The following is a 21,240-nucleotide window of genomic DNA, read 5'->3' as shown; positions in this document are numbered from 1 at the left end:
TAATAAACATACCTTCCGGAATAAACATACCCCCCGGACAAATCTTCAAAATCTAATAAACATACCCCCCGGAATAAACATACCCCCCGGAAAATGACCAAATTGACATGTAGACTGTGTCCATGCTACTTCTGTTCAAGGGAAAGAAGATAATAAGCAGGTAGGTTATTTTTATTTACTTATACCTGATCACCAAATCAGTTAAATATAGCTGTATGAATAATGAATATTGAATAACTATAGATATCTTATTCAAATTATAATATTTTCTCCATTTTCTAATGAAAGGTATACAGACTCCTAACCGGGGGCCAACAGTGCTTTCAAATTCAACAAGTGAAAATTTACATGATACATGAATTTTCTACTCAGAACTTGAAGCAAGTAATCAATAAGTATTTTTGTACATTACTTAAAATTACTGGCATATCAATAAAATTATTATAAATATAGCTCCAATTACTCAACCATATATGTTTTAGACATAACCACCAATTAAAACACACATCAACACTCCCAAAATGGACACAAACTGTTCACAAAGTTTTTGTGAGAGCTCGTCTGTGAAGTAGCCCAGCATTCAGGCCACAAAGACTAAATATGTTACAGATTATATTTTGACACTAGAAACCGCTAAAATTAGAAAATTTTATGATTATTTCTGAAATTCAACACTCTGAAAATATGTATGACATTTTGTGCCCATCATTACACCGAAATAAAATCATTTTCACCCGTTTACGGCCTCATTTTAGTGATTCGAATCTGCCGCGCAACAGGGTGCTAGCTTTACTGTCAGTGCGTGTTATTCCTGGCAGCCATGTTGGATCAGTTTCGGTCTTTTTCTTCAAGTTTAAAGCTGTTTTTCCGGACGAATTTCTGCTGTTTTTGGAGAATTTGCGGCCCCAAAACTCACATTACAAGGGAAAGAAGGTTCTAATTGTTGTTTCTTATGTGAAGGAATTATTCGTCCGCCCCGTTGACGCTGCCGATAGCGCATGGAACCACATGGTCGGAAATATACTGTACCTGTACATGCTAAAATTATGTGATCAGTGTGTTCATTTACGATGTAAATAGAGACTGTAAAAGTTGTTTATATAAAAAATTGTGCTTCAAAACGTCAGTGTGGCGGCTTATTTTCCCAATAATAACATTTATTTTGTATGTTCATAGCGAAATCGACCGATATTTTACATAATCGCTAGAGGATGTTTGGGTCACAGTGGAGGGGAAATCCGAGTCGCTTCGGCCAAAAATAGTGAATTTTGAGCAAAAATACCGCGGACATATGGACAGAAAACCCCAAACTTTTTATTTTGCGGTTGTCCCTGGTTAGCAAAGCCCCAATTTTCAAAAAAATAATAAACGTACCGTCCCAAATAAGAACGTACCGGGTGGAATTTTCCTGGGAAAAAAATAAACGTCCCGGTACGTTTATTAGGGACATGAGAGTAGTTACTCAAGCAACTGGATATGATTTTGGAAATGGTCACTTGACAGACATTTCAGGCAGAATCCACTACCTTTTGTCAGTGACTTATTACCTGGATGTCTAATATATATAACCTTCATCAACGTTTTTCAACCTTTATTTGACCCCCCCCCCCCAAAAAAAAACAATTCTAATGCATTAACATGTTATGTTGTTCTATGGCAGATTTTCTCCAACTACTGCAAAGCAACAGTAACTTATTGCAAGAAGAACAAACAACATCCCAAGGAAGGTTTTCTCTGAGCTGTCTGGGGAGTGTTCCTGTGATTTTTACCTGAGTGTCTTCTTGGTGTGGAACCCCGTGGTGAAGAGGAACTTGGAGGCCAGCTGGATACTCAACATGGCCAGTTCCTCGACCTCTCGGCTCTGGGAAAGGAACAATAGTTTTTTATTAACCTATTGTTCATAAGCACATACCTAACAGCAAGCAAAGGCATAATAATAACAGATAAATGATACATGTGAAGGAATGATAAAGGTAACATATACCAGATAGAATCATAGATCACTGGGTAAAATTTCCCAACCTTTCTTAAAACACAAATGTCAGACAAGTTTGGAACAAATTGTTTTAATTTTACATTTTGCTGACTGACTACAATTTTGTATGTTCTTTTCAGAATGCAGATGACTGTCAGAGACTATCAGGCAACCTGTACAACCACAGATGACCATGCTCAAAACTATATGTAACTCCCCTCCATGCTCTGGAAAAGGTGTGAAGGCCATGGTTGGCTATCTAAGGTGGGCCTTTCATATTTAGAATTTAAGGGCAATATCGAACCAGCTCGTCCTGGCCTGGCTGCAGACTCATGAAGTGAGCGTTACAGGTGATGAGTTTGCTCAGGACTACATATAACTCCCAACCATGGTCCAATAAAGTTGGGAGGCCATGGTCTGAGATATGAGAGCAATGTGTTACCAGCTCGTCCTGCCCCGGCTGCAGATGAGCGTTACACCTGGTGATGAGTTTGCGCATGACTACATGTAACTCCCAACCATGGTCTAATAAAGTCAGGAGGCTGCGGTCAGCTGTGTGTGGTGGGCTCTTTATATTTGGGATTTAAGAGCAGGATCTCACCAGTTTGTCCTGCCCTGGCTGCAGACTCATGTAGTGAGCGTTACAGGTGATGAGTTTGCTCATGACTACATGTAACTCCCAACCATGGTCTAGGAAAGTTGGAAGGCCAGGGTCAGCTATTTGTGGTGGGCTTTACATATTTGAGATTTAAGAACTATTGGGTCATTGTGAGCAATTGGGCTGGTCTCAATCATGATGTTCCTGACCTAGGGCGAAGAGATGCTGTTACAGTTGTGATGTAACCCATAACCTTGAGTCGCCTTCAGGTCTTGTTATGTGGTGACCATTAAGTAAAAAAAACAGAGAAGGATCTTACCAGCTCGTCCTGCCCTGGCTGCAGACTCATGTAGTGAGCGTTACAGGTGATGAGTTTGCGCATGAACTGGAAGTACTCCTGGCTGTACTGCATCTTGTTGTGCATGAACTGGACGTTCTGTTTCCTCACCGCTCGCTCAATGGGCAGCGGCATGCCCACTCCTAAACCTCCCTTATTTTCTGTAGCAACGGGATGAGTACACCATTGTTTTAACATGTCGTTTACAAAGTTTGCTGTTTGTATGATTCGTTATTATTATGTCCTTGCAATTCAGCCTTCCAGGCAGCCAGGAGGAATGTTATGCCTGTTATGTTATTGTTTAATAAAGCAGTCTACTACCACTACTACTGCTACTGACCAACTTTCATTATAATACAAGTCAGAAAATAATAGACAAAAATGACTGAAAAGCTTCAACACTTTGCCTCTTCTTTTTCATTCTGCACAACTCAATCTCATACTTTATACTTTTTTGACCTATAATAACAATGCAAACATTCAAATGAATGTGAATACATACATGCACTCCTTAACAACAAATCTACCTTTCAATACAAAATCAATTATGTACACCTAATATGAAATTATATATGCAATATGTGTATCTTCAATTACATGCACCTACATAATATGTATATCTAATGTATCTAAGGCCACACCAATTTAATTCGTTGGTTCTCGGAATCGCCGCTTCAAAAAATCGCAAAACCAAAAAAAAAAAAAAAAAAAATTTTCTCCCCAGGCTATCTGAAGGCTGCAGTTTTTCAATAAGTCGATAGGTGTCTCTCTTTGAAGTTGTGACCTAGGTGATCATGTGACGGAGATTAGCCAATCAGAAGCATCATTCTTAAAATCAAAATGGCGCCACCAGAAAAATAGAAGGGGACGGAGTACCGGAGTCGGATAATTTTGAGTACAAATAGAGTAGAATTGGAGCTTGAAGAAGTGTAGTAGAAGGTAGTGCAGTAGCAGGAGAAGAAAATACCATGTCTGTGGATCCAGGAAAGCCACATTTTTTGTGGTGTGTACAGTTTTTAACCGGGGACAGAAGTCAGAAGAAACTTCTTGGCCAACAGACAAAATTTATTTATGAAAACATGTCTTCTTCTTCTTCTGTCACATAATTAACAGATATGCATCGAGGGCCCAAACGATGTGCAGGTGGGTTTGATGAAATATAATTTCCTTGATATTTGATGGACAAACCAAAAATTATTTCGAAGTATTTAGCCAACAGAAAAATATGAGTTCCCTTGGCCAAATTGGGGCTTGTTCATATACACCCAAAGTACTAGTAATTAGTAGTAAGTTCACAGGGGTTTTTGACTTTTAAAGAGTAGAATTTTGACAAAGTAGGTAGCACAGAGTTGCAGTAAGACTGGGAATTCTTGTCAAGCAGAGCAAATATTAAATTATCTTGAGTTCCCCTTGGGGTTTGTTGATAAGTTTCAGTTACTGTAAGATGGACACTTTGTTTTTGACCTCCATGAATAAAAGACAAAAATGAAGACTGCATTTTCAGACTGTTGTTTCCAATTGAATCAAACCAGGATGGTACATATAAAATTCATAATTACAATGTCACCTTTTATCAATAACCATAATTCTAATGTTTTAGTACAATTCGGTAAACTGAAAGAAATCAATAAAATCAATTATCGTGAAAATAACATACGAAAATAGCAATGTATGTACCGGTAGCACTTGCTGTACCGTTAGTGTCTCAGTGAGTATGATACGAGAGCCCCCATGGCCAGATTCAGCAATGGCTTTGCCATCAGAGAAGTTTTTTTTTTGTTTTTTTTTCGCCCTGTCGCTTCATATTTTTCATGAAAAAATCCGAGAACCAACAAATTAAATTGGTATGGCCTAAGTCAGAAAACTTTTACCATGCTTTGTTCCTTACCTAGTGACAACTGTTATACATTTTTTGACACCTGTTTCATACATGCATGTACATGGTATCTACCTTTTGTCCTAGTATATCAAAACATGAGTCAGAACTTTTAGTATATTTGGTTCCTCACCTAGTGACAATTCTTCTATACTTTTTGACACGTGTTCGATGTCTCCTACGTCGTAGCGCTCGTAGAACAGAATGTAGGCGTTCCACCACCTCTTCTGCCGTCTGTAGGACATTCTGGAAAAGGCCATAGTCAATATAAACTTTGATAACAGAATACGCAAGACACACAAAGATTGACTTATTCAGAGTAATTCTTATGTATTTCTACTTATTCTAGTAAACATTTATTATAGAATATGCAAGTAACTTATAATTATACAATATGACAAAAGTCAAGCATTTATCCTATCATTTCAATTATTCAACTTTTCATGCTAAGCAGTTATTCCATTGGTTTCAAGAACAGGCCTTACCCAAGTTAGACCTTAGATTCTCCCACAACTAAATGTTGTTAATTGTTGGTAACAATACTCTAAGTTTCTCATATATCCTTTTTTTTTTGAGAGCACACTATTTGCACCTCAATGATGTTGCTATTTTGTACTTCAGTTGCTTTGCCCTTCTTGTTTTCACTCAGTGGTGGCATTGACAATCCTTCAACTTGAACCATTGCTTTTGCTGTTTTTTGTTGTTTGTGCCTACTAGCTAATCAAAAGTATAGTAGAGACCAGTGGCACAGGAGGTACTCAATAAGGCATATGCATTTTATGATATTTTTTGTATGATGATTGTCAGTTAGTACTTGTAATTGTGGGATATTGTTATATGTTGTGTATATGTTTTCTGTGTAATTTTGTTACTCCTGGAAAAGTAGCTGTTGCAGTTTCATACATCAACTACAGGAGTTAATAAAACAATAAACCAGTTCAAACTATACAGCACCTTTTTAACATGTGGTCGAACACCTCCCCCATGTACTCTCCCCCGAAGCACTGGTTCTTGATCTCCTCATCATCGTCCATCTTACACTCTGTCACCTCCCCATCGTCAAACTTGTACCAGCGCAGCTGGCCTTCAGGGGACCTGCTGTTGGGAGCATAAAAATATGTAAGAGAAGAGGTCATATCTGTGGCTTTCTTAGACGTTTTAGGGCATAGTCATCACTTCTAGTAATCTTAGATCTGCTGTCATGAATACACATCTCATGGTCAGATCTTCAGAAATCCAGGCAAGTTTCACAACAAAGTAATCAAACATTAAAAAAAAATTCATCATTAAAATTTTTCACATTGCAAAAAAGCCAGGAATCAGGATGTCATGGAAAAAAGGCCATGCCTCTAATTTCTTAAAACATTTGATGTTCTTGCCTAGACACACATTCTAAACTTTACAATCATACTGTGCAATACTACCAGATGTGCCACTTAAATTTCTGTCCTTCGTAGACCTATCCTCCTGTTTTCTATGGTTCCAAATGACTACCTAACAACTCCTGTAGTACCTCTGTATGATGTAGGAGTAGTAGTGCCCCCCACTAGCCTGTCCACTGTGTACCAGGATGCCAGTCAGTCTGTATTTGGTACTGGGTGGCTCGGCATCCTCATTGTCTGGGCTCTCATCGTCTCCATGGATTTCTTCCCCTGAAATACAAAGAGACAAAACTTAACATTTACAAGTCTCTACATTAGCAATTCAGTAGTTACAGCCTAAGCTTAATGTTAGGCTTTTATTCCTCCCTGCATAGAAACATAAAATAGGGTAGATCACAAACAGGGATGACCCAAGGACCCGTCCTTCTGTCCTGGGATGGAAATTTGCTTGTTGGGACAGAAAATAATTTAATCCATCCATCCCAAAAAAGACATGTAACTGTTTAAATACATACTTTGTAAAGTTTAAACCGACATATTTAACCAGGAAGATCAACAACATGGGCTCCAAAAAAATGAGTGAAAAGAAGGAGGTTGAAAAGAGGAATGGAAAAAAAGCAGAAGACAGCCTTGATCACAAATAAAAAAGAACGGAGGAAATGACTTACAGAAGTTGACTTCACTGTACACAAATGTTTCAAATCCTTCAGAATTCCAAATGTACAGTTATGCAGAAAAACATGAGAAAGGTCTCTTTGACAACTTACCTTCAATTTTGGCTAGTCCTTTAACTGTGTAGGGTTCCATGTCAAACTCACGAGGAAATTCAAAGTAATCATTGAACTTGATTGCACATTCCCTGTAGAAGGAACAAAAAGGGTTTATTAAATTACATATTTTGAATCTTCAACTAAGTACATGTAAATAAAAGAGACCAAATAATAAGTAATACATATTTTGAATCTTCAACTAAGCCCAAGTAGATAAAAGAGACCAAAACATTTTGATTAATATATGAACACTTTAATTACAATAATGGTATGAAGTATGGCTCTTACGTACCTTTCCCAGTCATAATCAAACCTCTTCAGCTGAATGGCTAAAACTTGGGGTAGTTTCTTTATACACATTCTTTTCACAGTGTCAACCTGGGGAATCAAAACAAAATTCAATTCAAAGTTCAATTACGATTCTCCAAACGAGCACAGAAACAGTCTTCAATTTATCATTCTAACAAGTCTGTATAGCTATTAAGCATACAAACATCTAAAACAACAGTACAAAAGAGTATCAGCAAGGAAAAAGGGTCTAAGAGGAGAGTCAGTGCCCTTATATAAAGTTTCCGAAAAGGAATTGAATCAAATTCAATACGATTGTCCTCCCAGCCTTGTGTATTCATCTTGATATCTTGCTATATCTTAACACCAAAATGACATAGAACACAGGAAATGCATTGGTGTAACCTGAAGAGAACAGAGTACTGTAAATGCAGAAATGTTTGCGGTGGTTTTATGTTCGCTTAAAACTACCAAGAACATTTCTCCATTATAGTATGAGACTGTTGTCTAAGGTGCTACCGCAAATTTGAAACCACCAAGAACACTCTATTTTCTAACTACCACGAGGGAAATCCCTTCAAACTTAAATGCAATTACAGTTCATCCACCAACATTCTTACCTTCTTGTTACATTTCTCACAGTGGTAGGCATTAGCCCCCTCCAGCAGGTCTCCCTTCACATACTGTTCCAGAGAGTCCAGCAGGTTACTGTGGTTCCTGATGTCAACATTCAGGGTCGTGAACGACTCTTCTCTCGAGTATCTGTTGGACAGAATATGGCAAGACTGTTTGTTCTGTACACACTGCAAAACAACTAATGGCATATATACTTGGCATTTAGGAATCACACGCCTATACTTAATATTAGTCGATATACATCTTTTCCGACCTCAAAGCAAAGAGTATTTACAAGTTTTCCTAATTTTCAAGAGCTAAATTCAGTAAATCACAATCACAATCATTATCTTAGAGACATATCTAGCCCAAAACACTGGTATGTATGTGTCCCTTGATAATTTCTCCCATTGACACAAGCAATAAGAATCCTATCCACCTGTTCACCTGTCCACATAGACCAGGGACCAATGATCTTTCAAACAGTTTTGGCTGTACCTTGGGTAACCTTTACAGTTGCATTTGAATCATTCCTAATAACACATACCTGTGAGGACAGTCTTTGCAGATCTTCTGGTCGGCAAAGGATCCCCCCAGCACCTTGGACAGGACAGGTGTGTACCCGAGTGTCTTCAAGGCCTCGTCTAGACTGTCTACTAGGCTGTTGAAGAACTCTAGAGCATCGTGTTGTTCTCTAAGGTTGACTGGTTCTCCCCATAATCTGGTGAGAAAAAGAAATGAACTTTAGAATTCACATCAAATACAACTTAAAACACAGTGTAAATGCAGAAATGTTCACTGTGGTTTTATGGTGACCACTTCACCGCAAACTTAAAACCACCCCGAAGAATCCATTTTCCCGCTACTGCGAAAATAAATCCCCGCAAACTTAAATGCATTTACAGTATACATCAACTCCTCTGGTGTAATGGCCGAGTGGGTAGTGTTCGCATTGCAGTTGGAAGGGTCATGAGTTGCATCTTCGGTCAAGTCATACAAAAGACTTTAAAAATGGTACATGATGCTTGCTTTCTCTGCTTGCAATCAGCATTTGGGAAAGAGTCTGGTAGTTTAATACACACCACTACCATTGTACTGGCCTTCTGTTGTACTTGTAGTAATTGCAGAAAGCTGTGGCCCAAGGCTACAGAAATGGAGATGGGCACTGCCTGATGCACCATCTGGTGTTGGAAGGAGCTTTTAACAAATCAACTCCTCTGTAGTCTACTATTTATGACAACTTTGATGAAAGTCTGTTTTTCATTGACAACATTTAAAAGTATAAAACACATCCTAGAAGAATTGTGCTTTAGTTTCTCAGTTATACTTTCCAGTCAGCTTCCTTAAATCTGTGCTTCAACTTTGCATTTCGAAAAGTAGCCAAACTTGGAAACAAAACGTTTGACCACAAATATTGACAACAAGTCTTACCTAAATTGTTTCCAGAATCCCCTTGGTACATAATACTGGAGCTTGCTAGCAGCTAGGTGGCCGAAGATGGCCTGGATCTGACGTAAAACCCCCATGTCATACTCCTTCCTCCCCTCCTGCTTCCCAGAAGGCTTGTCATCCATGTGGAAACTTTCTCTCTCTTCTCCCGGGTCGATGTTACTCTGCAAAGGACAACAACCAAGAACAAGGCAGGATAAAGCTATTTTTCAGGAAATAAAATGGGTGGTAAGTGCGCCTGGTGATATTCCTGTTTCTCTTTTCACTTGTTACTGATGCTTTTTTTCTTCCCCAAAAAATTGCATTTGAAGCATTTTCTGAACTAAGATTGGTGCATTGTGGGGGACTCTTGTTAGAAAGATGAGTTAAAATCATCATTAATTAGTTGTACAGACTGAGAAAGATGCAACAGCGAGTTGAGATGTTTTTAAATCCAATAAATGTCCACAGTACATCTGTGGTTTTACATTTTTATGAAGGAAGTTCCCAACTTTTCAGACCCAAAGTTTGATTAGTCGTTCCCACCTTTGTTGTTTTGAACTTTGAATTACAAAGTTCAATAAAAATTTTTTTAAATGTATTACACCACATACACTGTGCAACAAAAGCTGGCAATAACTGCCTTTCTGCACACCACAGCACACATACATGTTGCCTGCCTTTATAAGCAGTTCAAAAGTTTCAAACAACAAACATAATGGCTTTAAATCTTTTCAACCATGAAACAAATTTACATCAATATTGTGCAAAGTGACAAAAATATTATCAACACCGAAATATGATGTGTCTGGACAGAAAAGAATACATGAATCAATTTTTCTGAACGTTGAAACTTTGTATGAAGATTTTACAAACATGCTAAACAAATTCAAAAGCAAACAGAAGGTGGGAAAGAGCTCCATCAAACGGAAACCCCAGAGTTTCAACCTGGATTATCTGTCCTCCCTGCGAACGATCGTCAGCGCTCCGCGTAGAATCAGCCGCCTCGTGGAATGAGAAACAGGAACATCGTTATTGTTGTTGTCGTCTTACACTGATTTTGGTGTTCACAGAGGCAGTGTTGTTTATCAGAAATGCAAAAACACTGGGCAATAGTGACTAATGTGCATCTGTATCTGTGTCTATATAGCTGGTATAACTGCCCTAAAGTGTAACACACCAACTAACGCAAACAGACATGAAACTTGTGAGAGATACTTAATTGTTTGAACTGTCAGAAATATAGTTTGCACACAAAAACTATGTATATCACTATCAAATTGTCATGAGACTTTTAAAAATACAACAAAGAAGTTTTACTGCATACTGCAGGCACTGATACTTTTTATTTGAGTCAACACCTGCCCAAGATTACAGCAAGTTAATGAAATAAAACCCCAGAGCGTCCTGAAACTTAAGCAGTCACCTTGTACATTATTTACTTATTTACTCATTTATCCATCCCTCTATCCCTTTATCCATTCCCACAACCAACCTCACTGTCCTGCTTTTCGTCCCCAGACAGTTCTTCGTCCATGTTATCATTAGCAGCTCCCTCTGCTGTCAGGATGCCAGATCGCACTGAGTTGATCATGTACAACTGGAAATGGGGGAAAAACATACATTGTAAACTTTGCAGCTTAAATAATATAGACATTTACAAGTACTTTTGAAGTTATAAAAGCCAGATGTTTTGCTGCAGTACCATTTGAAGACATTAGAGGACCTGCAATCAACCTTTTTCTTTGTTTGCTAACACCTATCATACCAAATATCATTACGAATACAAATTTTACAAATAAACCCATGAATAGCATCAACGATGCAATCTTTAAGACTAGGGTTATAAGGTTATTTCCTGGTGACCTAAGCAATTAACAATGGTTGTATCCTGACCAAAGGACAAGCTCACTTTTACTATGCATATATCAGTATGTATCATTCCAAAGTTTGAAACGCATATCACAACGTGTACTATCATAGCTACTCTAACTACTCTGCACTTCTACATGAGATCACTAGGTGGAGCAGCTGCACACCTGTTGGATGACAGAGTTCATGTAGCAGGTGGCTCCGGCGTTCTTCAGTCCCACAAACCCCTTCACAGGTCTGGGTCCCACCGGGGGCAGGTACTCCCACTCGATCAGGGGTGCATCTCGGTCTGAAGAAAAAACATGACGAAATGGTTATAAAAAAGGAAATGGAAACACGCTAAACTAATAGTATGTCCAGGACGATTAGCTACTTTTTTTTTATTACATGTTACCTAATGGACTAAATAAACTATGAAGTATTAAGTATAGTTTAGCAAACTGAAAAGCTAATAAAAGCTGCTTTTGTGACAAGAGAGAAAGCATTTTGTTAGCATGCAAGACACTTAAGCAAATTTGATGGGATGCAAACTCTTATTCTATGGGCAGGATTGCAAACATCTGAGCCACACATGCTACTACAAAAAGCTGACTACAGAGACAGTCAAAGAAATGCAAAATTTACCATACAAAAGTACCAGAATACCCTTACCTGAGTAGTACATGTCTGTGAGCATGTCGGATAGCAGCTTCAGGTTGGGAACACACCCCGTACACAGCGTCACCAGCAGGTCAAAGGCCGCGTTTGTCGTGTTAGACGTCGAGCAGACGGGCAGCGCCTGTTCGCTGGGGTACTCCCCGCTTTTTCTGGCCTGTAACACGATTTTGGACGCCGGAAACAGGAACTCTTCCACCAGCTCCTGAAACAAATGGGTTTCCTAAGATAGGAACATTTGATGGGCATGCACAGGGAGCTGAAAAGTTTCTATCTACTCTACAACCATGTCCTTGCTTTTGATCACAAACATTTGATTTAGAACACACACTGATTCTTAGAATTGGCATTACTCAAAATCTAATGCCTTCTGAACAAGTGGAGAAACATGCTGAGGTACAGGAAAAAGTGCATAGACCACTTCTCACAATCACATGAAGGCTTCTTCAACCCAACAATATTCTGATGCTGATTTACAAGATGGAAACATTTTTTATGGGCATGCAAAGGGAACCGAAAAGCTACCATTTACTATAGAACCATTAAGAAACAGAATCTACCCCCCCCCACACCAAAAAAAATACTGTTTTAAAATGACTATCTTCCTGCTTTTCATTAGGGCACTCCAAGACAATGATTGTACAAAGGAATTAGCAGAGGTAAAAAGCTGGCATGCTGAAGTACAGGAAAAACTGTATAGATGGCTTCTCAAGTCATGGCTTCTCTTAACCACCAGCATTCTGATGCTGAATTACATCATGATTAGAGAACTACACTGTATTTCTTGGAATGAAAATCAAAGATACTTACTATCTTAATGAGATAGTATATGTTTTATCTGCACAGAGCAGATGCTAAGCTTCTCACTACACATTTGACTAAGGCATATCTGTTTCTATACTTTCAATATCACAAAGAAACGAGAAGTCGATTTCTCGTAGTAGAATACTATTTTTGAGTGTTATAGATCCATTGTACATATTTCATGTATCGCTTGTTGCAACTTGTACTGAACCCAGTGGGTATGTATGTACAATAAAGGTCGTCATTCATTCATTGACAGGTGAATATAATATCCCAATGATTAGAATGAGAATCTATGGCAACGCTTACCTTGATGAGATTAGCCCCTCCCTTCTCGGACCCTATGTGGTATTTTTTCTCGGCTGGTTGGAAACTAAGTAGCTCACAGGTGACTCCCAGGTGGCCTTCTAGCAGGGCCTCGTCGATCACGTTTTCTAACCCAGACTGTTGCACCATGTCCTGTTCAAATAGTCAAAAGGAAGAATAAAGGTTAGATTTCATTGCAGTTTAGCTGACTCAAAAGCAAACATTCTACTGTTTACGACAAGAAGTCTACATATGCTAGCTACAGTACATATGGGCTCATTGTATACATTGGGAATATTTCTTTTCTTCTTTGTTAAAAATTGTCTTAACATAATGATATGCTAATAAAGGGGAACATTCCTGCAGTACCAGTACAATGTACAAAGCACCACAATGTAACCTCCATATACCTAAAGGACACTAGCTTTCGAATTGGTTGAATGACAACTGCTTGACGAAACTAGAGTTTGGGGACCTCATACCTCCATGAAATATTTATTGCTTTTTTGTGGATGGTATGTATGTTTATAGTCGGTTGTATTTGAGAGTAATGGTTATAAATGTTATGGGAAAGTAGTGGTGTATTTATTTAATGACACAGAGGATGTCCATCTGATTAGTAATTATTAAAATGTGACACTTAATTGTGTAATGTGCGTTTAAAAGGTCGACGGCATATGGTAGCGTGGTGTTCCTTTTGATGTTTGGCATTTAAACTGTCTAAGGTTGTCAGCATTATTGAGGTTTGACTATGTGCCTCAGAGCGGTGTGGTGGGAGGAAGTTGGGAAACTCAGAAAGAAGAAGGGATGTGGCCAACTTTAGTCAGATGGTGATTTGATTTTCCACCAATATGTCATAACATCAGCTGTTCACACGGTACAAAAATGAGATGCACACTTTCCTCTGATAGCCCTACATCAACTGTAAGATGAATACTTGGGGCCAACCCCATCTGCTAAAAAACAAGTACCATTGGCTACGAAAGAGACAACTAACAACTGTCCCTTATCGTAACGAAATCAGAACATCTGTATCGCCCATAAAACTTCTGACACTCAACCCACCTAAGATGAGAGGACCTAATGGCATTTTAATCACCATGTCACTCAAATCAGCAGTACAGTATGTGAGACATACATACCTGTTAAGCATTACTGTTAAATGTACCTCAACTTCTTACAATTATACTTACGCTTCACATCTCCATGATATCCTAAGCAGACATAAATAAAACTAATTATCATATTAAAAAAACTCGGGGTTCCCCAAACAGCTGTCATACAAATCACCTCACTATCTGCTTTGAGCTAAGCCCATTAACAAACACTTAAAGCACGATGCCTGTTCCAATATATCGCAGATATAGGGGGGATTTCTGATATTATTACATCGATTATAACGACAGATACGGCGCCCAAAATCACATCGATTCGAGCTTTCATCACAGCCCACCAACACAACAAGTATGAAACCAATCCATCCAGCCGTTCTTGAGTAATCTTGGACACAGACAGAGACACATAACAGAAAATATAACCTCCATGACATTTCATGGAGGTAACTACTGTGCCAACTGTTACAAATATTTCAAACAGTCCTAAGCAGACATAAATAAAACTACTGGGGGTTCAGCTGTCAAAACAAACAGCTGTCACCTCACTATCTGCTTGCAGCTAAGCCCATTAACAAACACATACAGCACGATGCCTGTACCAATATATCTCAAATATAGGGGTGATTTCTGATATTATTACATTGATTATAACGACAGATACGGCTCCCAAGATCTCATCGATTCGAGCTTTCATCACACCCCACCAACACAACAAGTATGAAACCAATCCATCCAGCCGTTCTTGAGTAATCATCTACACAGACAGAGACACATAACAGAAAATATAACCTCCATTCCATGACATTTCATGGAGGTAATTATCATTCAAAATGCTGCAAAATACACTTAATTGATTTCTATTACTAAACTTACCCTGACTCTCTTTAGCCACTGGATTTCATTGTTCAGTAGAACCTCAGCAGTGGGGAGGGGGGCATTGCTGGCACATGCATAGTTTAGCAGCCTGGAGAGAAAAATATTTGGCACATTTAACAATGCCTAACACAAGTGTTTTCAATTACATAGTTTAAATCCTATTCAAATTGAAGCCAGCCAAAGAAAAGTTACCCTGCACAATGTCATACAATAAGAAAATCAAATGAGCTTTTAATCAATGATACCTCATAGGCTTGAGTTTCATGAGATTTGACCTCTGTAGAAGATACTTACCTACAAAGTAACTGAAAATATTCTGTGGAACTTCTAGCATGGTCCTTGGCTGTACCCTGTTTAAATCAAAAGGAAGACAGTGTTTACAATTTGTTTGCATATGATAACATTGTTGCTGAGGCTAAAACTTTATGCTAATCAAGAATCTAAGTGGAATCTTTCCTAACAGTTCTTTGAAAGTGACCAGTGCAATGGCCAACTGAGTATTCGCCTTGCATTCCAAAGGTCGCGAGTTTGATCCATTTAGGGCAAGTCAAAGCAAAGACCATTTGGTATGGGAATGATTTAAACAAACTTTAAATTTTGATACTTGGGGCTAAGAAATGTTACTACAACTACTTACCGACAGGACAGTGAACAGAAGTGTGATGAAGAAGACCAGAGGCCTGTGGCCGGTGCAGCACTTGGTGGCCATGAGGAGGAACTGTTCAGCTGCAGACACTCGCACCGCTCTGGAAATGGATACACAACATACACAGTGATTCACTCAGTTGTTCAAATTTGCAAATCAATTCTGATAATTTTTAGACAAGACTAGAAGTGTAACAGAAATCCCTCTCACAATGTTGATGCCTTGTTGTATTTCAGTGAACCACAGCACTTTTATGCAATGTCTTAGTGTTTTGTCAGCAACCTTTTTAATGCTGCCTTTGCCTTGGACATCAAATAACTTCTTTCAACGTCTAATATATACTGCGTATGTAAAAGTCATATTTATTGAGTACTACAAAGCAAATATTTCCATTTGTCACATGAAAAAAAAAACACAAGAACACTAAATCCAAATCTTACCTGCTTTTACAGTGCAGCAGCAGGTCGATGATGACACACTGCCACACCTTGTCCTTACTCAGCGCCTCCAGAGCCACCGGACACAGCGCCAAGGACACCGTCAGGACCTCCAGAGCCTCCTTACACACCTGCACGTCTTCACTGTCAGGTAGCTTGGTCTGCCCTGGCTGTGAATACACACGAAACTGAACACACACAGCCGCCGTTTATTCAGGAGTTGGAGAAAAGGAAAACAAGGAAAGAAAAGACGTAGAGAAAGAAGGACTTGGCTAAAGGCACAAGCATTTTTTCACACAAAAGAAAAAGTAATAAAAACTAAGTTTGGTTATTGTAAAAAAGTTTGGTAAAATGTTTGAGTCCCTTAGTTCTACAAGAAAAAAAGGGGCAAAAAAAGGCCACAACATTCAAAAACCTTAATTTTCCATAAATGACATTCTTGTTTAAAAAAAAAAAAACACAAGACCATGTATATGGCTTTTGTTGCTCAACCCTTGAAATAATATGCCATAGTCCTTCATCCAAACAACGACCAAAACCAAATAAAAGAGGCACCACATACTATTCACAGGGATACAAACAGAGGAAAAGGTAAAGAAAATGTAAGAAAGAAAAAAATGGTAAAGAAAAAGAAAGGCAAGTATTTGTAATCTCCAAGCAGATTCTACAATGGCATAAAATAGTACCAACCTGGCCAAGGAGTGTGGTCAGCCAAGAGGTGTACATCCCTAAGCCGACTTCACTCCTCTGGCAGCTTTTGATACTATTTTATGGCTACCGTAGGATCTGCTTGGAGATTAAAGTATTTGAGCTTCTGTAGACAAAGCTTTACCTTATCGAATGCCTTGTGTATCTCCTCATTGGACCCATGCACCAGATGCATGCTGCCGCTGGCGACTGCCCACGAGATCTTCTGGATAGCCTTGATGACTGGCATGTCGGGGAGGGTTGTCATGGCCTGGAAAAAAATCAAAACATTTTAACTTAAGTTTCAGCTGTCAAGGCATGTATGTGAGTGGGATCAAGTCGTGAAAACGCACCTGTAAATCTTGCGATAAGAAGTCTGTAGATTTCATTTGTTTAGTTCGCAAAAGTTAGTGATTAACTATAAATTATAGGGGCTAAGTTGTGGTATCCCATTATGTACTCCAGCACCAATATGTTTTCTTGTTTTTTATTCAAATTAGCAGTTTCATCACTGTCCTTCCTCGTACATCCAAACATATCGGGGTCGATACCGAATTCCAAGCACCTTTGACCCATTGCTGACGTCACACTTCCAGTCCAGATGTGTGACTTAGGCTTTGGATCATTACAACTTGAAAAGGGTCAGTGGACTAGTCGAAAGCTTTGGTAAGCGCTTTTTTTTGTGCACAAATTTAAAGTGTAAACTTGTATCATAATTCATACAAACTTGCAGTCCCAGGTTTATAAACAAATGACTCACATCCTCGACACACTGCTGCCCCAGACGTAAAGCCACATTCCTCAGCATGCACTCAGCATTGGGGTTGGGGATGTGGAGCAGGGTCACATACCAGGGGGCCAAAAATCGCCCTTGACCTTTGTCTTCCCAACCCCTACCCACACACCAAATATCATTGTAATACATCCAGAGGTTCTTGAGTTATGCTGACCACAAATATGCAGAAACACAGACACACACACAGACAGACATACCAATAACTATACGTCCATTTTTCTTGGAGGTAATTAACAAAAGACTCACATCCTCGACACACTGCTGCCCCAACCGTAGAGCCACATTCCTGAGCATGCACTCAGCGTTGGGGTTGGGGATGTGGTGTAGGGCTTTATTAGGACTCGATGTAATCTGTATCTCAGTTTCCATCTGATTCTTACCATCCTTATGACCTCAAAGAAAAATGGTCTACAGGCCAATTTGAGCTTCTCATGAATAAATAAATGTTCAAACAAAGGACTCACATCCTCGACACACTGCTGCCCCAGTCGCAAGGCCACGTTCCTCAGCATGCACTCAGCATTGGGGTTGGGGATGTGGAGCAGAGTCACATACCAGGGGGCCAAAAATCGCCCTTGACCTTTGTCTTCCCAACCCCTACCCACACACCAAATATCATTGTAATACATCCAGAGGTTCTTGAGTTATGCTGACCACAAATATGCAGAGACACAGACAAACACACACACACACACACACACACAGACACAGACACAGACAGACATACCAATAACTATACGCCCATTTTTCATGGAGGTAATAAACAAATGACTCACATCCTCGACACACTGCTGCCCCAGTCGCAGAGCCACGTTTCGCAGCATGCACTCAGCGTTGGGGTTGGGGATGTGGTGTAGGGCCTGCTGCAGCACGATGGCATGGTTATGTGCGCTGGCAGACACCGTGCCGGAGTGGGGGCTGTCCGGCTGGCACGCCTCTGCAACGTGCTGCACCATGGCGTACCCAACCGTCGTCAGCATCAGCTTTCCTACCTTCAGGACCTGGAGATACGCTGACCTGAGATATAGGGAGATGGAGAGATAGAATGAATGGATGAATGAATGAATGAATGGATGGATGGATGCTGGCATGCCTCTGCAACGTGCTGCACCATGGCGTACCCAACAGTCGTCAGCATTAGCTTCCCTACCTTCAGGACCTGCAGGTATGCTGACCTGAGGTGGGAGAGATGGAGAGAATAAATGAGTAAATGGATGGATGAATGGATGAATGCTGGCATGTCCATGTCTTGTACTGTACCATGGCGTACCCAACCGTCGTCAGCATCAGCTTCCCTACCTTCAGAACCTGGAGATACGCTGACCTGAGGTGGGGAGAGATAGAAGGAATGAATGAATGGATGGATGAATGCTGGCCGCCTCCACACTATCCTAAGGATGTTCTGTAGCAGGCAAGTCAAGTGAACAATAACATCCAGAATTAAAACTCTTGACATCTGATTTTTCTTGCACTGTCTGTGATGATGGTTCAGTACCAAGGCCATGGCAAGCTATATTCATTAGTTGTGCAATAAGTTACAAACATACAAAAAAAATGGTATTTTTACCTTCTGGTGTCCATGTCAGCATTTGGGAGAAAGTTGTTCTTGGTCAGCATGTTGAGCACACAGGACACGCCTCCGCTCTTCAGGAAGTTAATCTGGAACTCCAGGGCGTCTTCTCCCAATGGCTGGTTGGCTGGCATCAGCAATGCATAGACAACCTGGGAACCAAAGGAAGTAGGTATTAGCCATCATATGACAACAACATGGTTGTCTTTTCCCCCGCATAATCCCACAGAGGAATATCCTGCCTGGCATGGTTTTAAGTGCTCTCACCGTTGAGTCCATCCACGCCAAACTTGAGGCCTGCCCGCCCAAGTCCGGGAACCTCAACTCCCCCTCCTCTTACTTTGTCTTTGATGAGGTTATTTGGGGGTCAGGATTTGACAAGAACTGTTGGTGGTTGTCAACCATCAACCACTGAGTGCATGGGTTTATATCAGATCTCTCTGGTTAGGCCTAGGAAACAAATGTTGAATTTCCAGTGAACCGACTAACCCTAGCAAAAAAACTGCCTTGCCTGCCCTAGAAGTTTTTGTTGACCACTGGCAAAGTGCATTATATTTTCTATCTGACATCTAGGTAAAGAAATTGACACCAGACTTACATGAGAATAAAATATCCAAACCTACTGGCTTTAATTTTTTAAGAACAGTAATTGGAAACACAACATGGGATAAAAAAAGATCTATGCAGGACGTACCTCTAGATGATAGAGTACTTGTGCCGGGGACTGTGAGAAGAAAAGAGACTCCAGGGACGGGGACAGACTCTGTTCTCCCAGCTTAGCGTGGTCCAGACACAGGGCACGCAGCTTATCCACTGTGTGGGTATCTACAGACAAACAACACAATATTTTACGCATTACTCTTACCATCCATAAAAAAAAATTATCTTACAAAACAGTACGCCTAAGTGCCTGGGCCAGAGACAGGCCCCTTGCTCCTTTCTGTGAGAGTACTCTTATGTTTCACAGTTCAGAGCCATAACTGTCTATAAAATGATATGTTCAAGGCCCAATAGCCCTTATGCAGGAATAACATGGCAAGGAGATCACAAAAATCACACTTGACTGTGGTGAGCGTATAAATGAAACACCTGCTGTGCTCCCTGTGTATTACAGCCTTTAGTATATGGAAATGCCGAAACCCTGACCAGACCCTTTGTTTCAGGATTCAATTTGTACTGGATGACAAGTGGAGGCATGACTCACCTGCAGGCATGAGCTTGAGTAGCGATCGTGCCCCGTCTCTCAGCTGGGGGATGGCCAGGGAGCTGCCCAGGTCTGACAGCTGGAACAGGAACTGGGCATAACGCTGCTGCTGGGCTGCCAACTGGGGAAGGAACAGTAGTCATTATTAACTGAGTGGACCGTGGGTTCAAATCCCAGCCTTACCCTGATTTGCATTACACTCGTTCAGGCGTGACCTAAACTTTGAGGTCTGTGTTTGACAATAGACACATTCCTTCAGCTTTGAAGGACACGCCATCAGTACAAGTGGGGGTACATATACTATATACAGATGTGTAATACAGTCAACCTTTGTACAAGAAGACCACTCAGCGGCCAGATAGGGTCTAGTCTATGTGGACAGGTGGTCTCCATAGACTGGACTAGTAATGCTTTTGTCACTGGGAACAGTTATGTAAGGGATCACCAGAAAGTGGTCATATTGGCCAGGTCACTTGTGCAGGTTTTACTGCAGCTGTGAAAGAATGTGCAAATTGGACTTCAGCAATCAAAAAAGTTTAGCACTGGTGTGCTGCACAACACTAACTAAAGGCAGATTACACCTTATGCAAGTTAAAACAGTCTACACTTACCACCCCAGGTAGACAGCTCTCAGCCTCCACATTGGGACCATCGAACATGTTACTGGGGGAACCCACTGACGAGTCAGACGAGCTGTCGGGAGACGACGGCATGTTGGCACCCACCTGGCACAGTTTCGCTGTGATCAACTGTTGAAGAAAAATAGACAACTTTGAACTTTGCAGGGTAACATCTACGCCCACAAAACACAAAAAAATCTCCTGTTACCGATTAAGGTAGGGGCATTTTAGTTACTGTTAGTGATTACAGTTTTGGGAGAGATGGTACTAGCAGAGAATACCCTTAGCATGCTTAATAACCCAACATACTTATTGATAAGGGTAGGGTGCGGCACAGTCTGTTACACAGTTTGCCCCTTCCTATTGTATATAATACAGTAGCTG

At 40.2% G+C, this 21,240-nt stretch overlaps 1 protein-coding gene across 1 annotated transcript in view; it reads right to left on the bottom strand.

Moving 5' to 3' along the window:
• LOC118428152 (probable ubiquitin carboxyl-terminal hydrolase FAF-X) overlaps positions 1-21,240 on the bottom strand; it is a 52,858-nt gene that overhangs the window by 9,810 nt on the left and 21,808 nt on the right. The window contains exons 22-45 of the mRNA XM_035838144.1: positions 20,848-20,985; positions 20,237-20,357; positions 19,727-19,857; positions 19,030-19,184; positions 18,239-18,479; positions 16,812-16,937; positions 15,983-16,167; positions 15,534-15,642; positions 15,191-15,246; positions 14,894-14,984; positions 12,909-13,058; positions 11,793-12,000; positions 11,309-11,430; positions 10,765-10,869; positions 9,273-9,454; positions 8,389-8,562; positions 7,847-7,988; positions 7,231-7,316; positions 6,936-7,027; positions 6,300-6,438; positions 5,741-5,881; positions 4,920-5,032; positions 2,893-3,071; positions 1,770-1,861 (exon numbers count right to left, since the gene is read on the bottom strand). Coding sequence (XP_035694037.1) covers positions 1,770-1,861; positions 2,893-3,071; positions 4,920-5,032; positions 5,741-5,881; positions 6,300-6,438; positions 6,936-7,027; positions 7,231-7,316; positions 7,847-7,988; positions 8,389-8,562; positions 9,273-9,454; positions 10,765-10,869; positions 11,309-11,430; positions 11,793-12,000; positions 12,909-13,058; positions 14,894-14,984; positions 15,191-15,246; positions 15,534-15,642; positions 15,983-16,167; positions 16,812-16,937; positions 18,239-18,479; positions 19,030-19,184; positions 19,727-19,857; positions 20,237-20,357; positions 20,848-20,985 — 3,278 coding nt within the window. The remainder of the gene's footprint in view (positions 1-1,769; positions 1,862-2,892; positions 3,072-4,919; positions 5,033-5,740; positions 5,882-6,299; positions 6,439-6,935; positions 7,028-7,230; positions 7,317-7,846; positions 7,989-8,388; positions 8,563-9,272; positions 9,455-10,764; positions 10,870-11,308; positions 11,431-11,792; positions 12,001-12,908; positions 13,059-14,893; positions 14,985-15,190; positions 15,247-15,533; positions 15,643-15,982; positions 16,168-16,811; positions 16,938-18,238; positions 18,480-19,029; positions 19,185-19,726; positions 19,858-20,236; positions 20,358-20,847; positions 20,986-21,240) is intronic.

The sequence above is a fragment of the Branchiostoma floridae genome, chromosome 12 (genome assembly GCF_000003815.2).
Source record: "Branchiostoma floridae strain S238N-H82 chromosome 12, Bfl_VNyyK, whole genome shotgun sequence".
Taxonomy (NCBI): Eukaryota; Metazoa; Chordata; class Leptocardii; order Amphioxiformes; family Branchiostomatidae; genus Branchiostoma; species Branchiostoma floridae.
The sequence above is the reverse complement of the archived record's forward strand: the minus strand, read 5'-3'. Positions and strand labels throughout refer to the sequence as shown.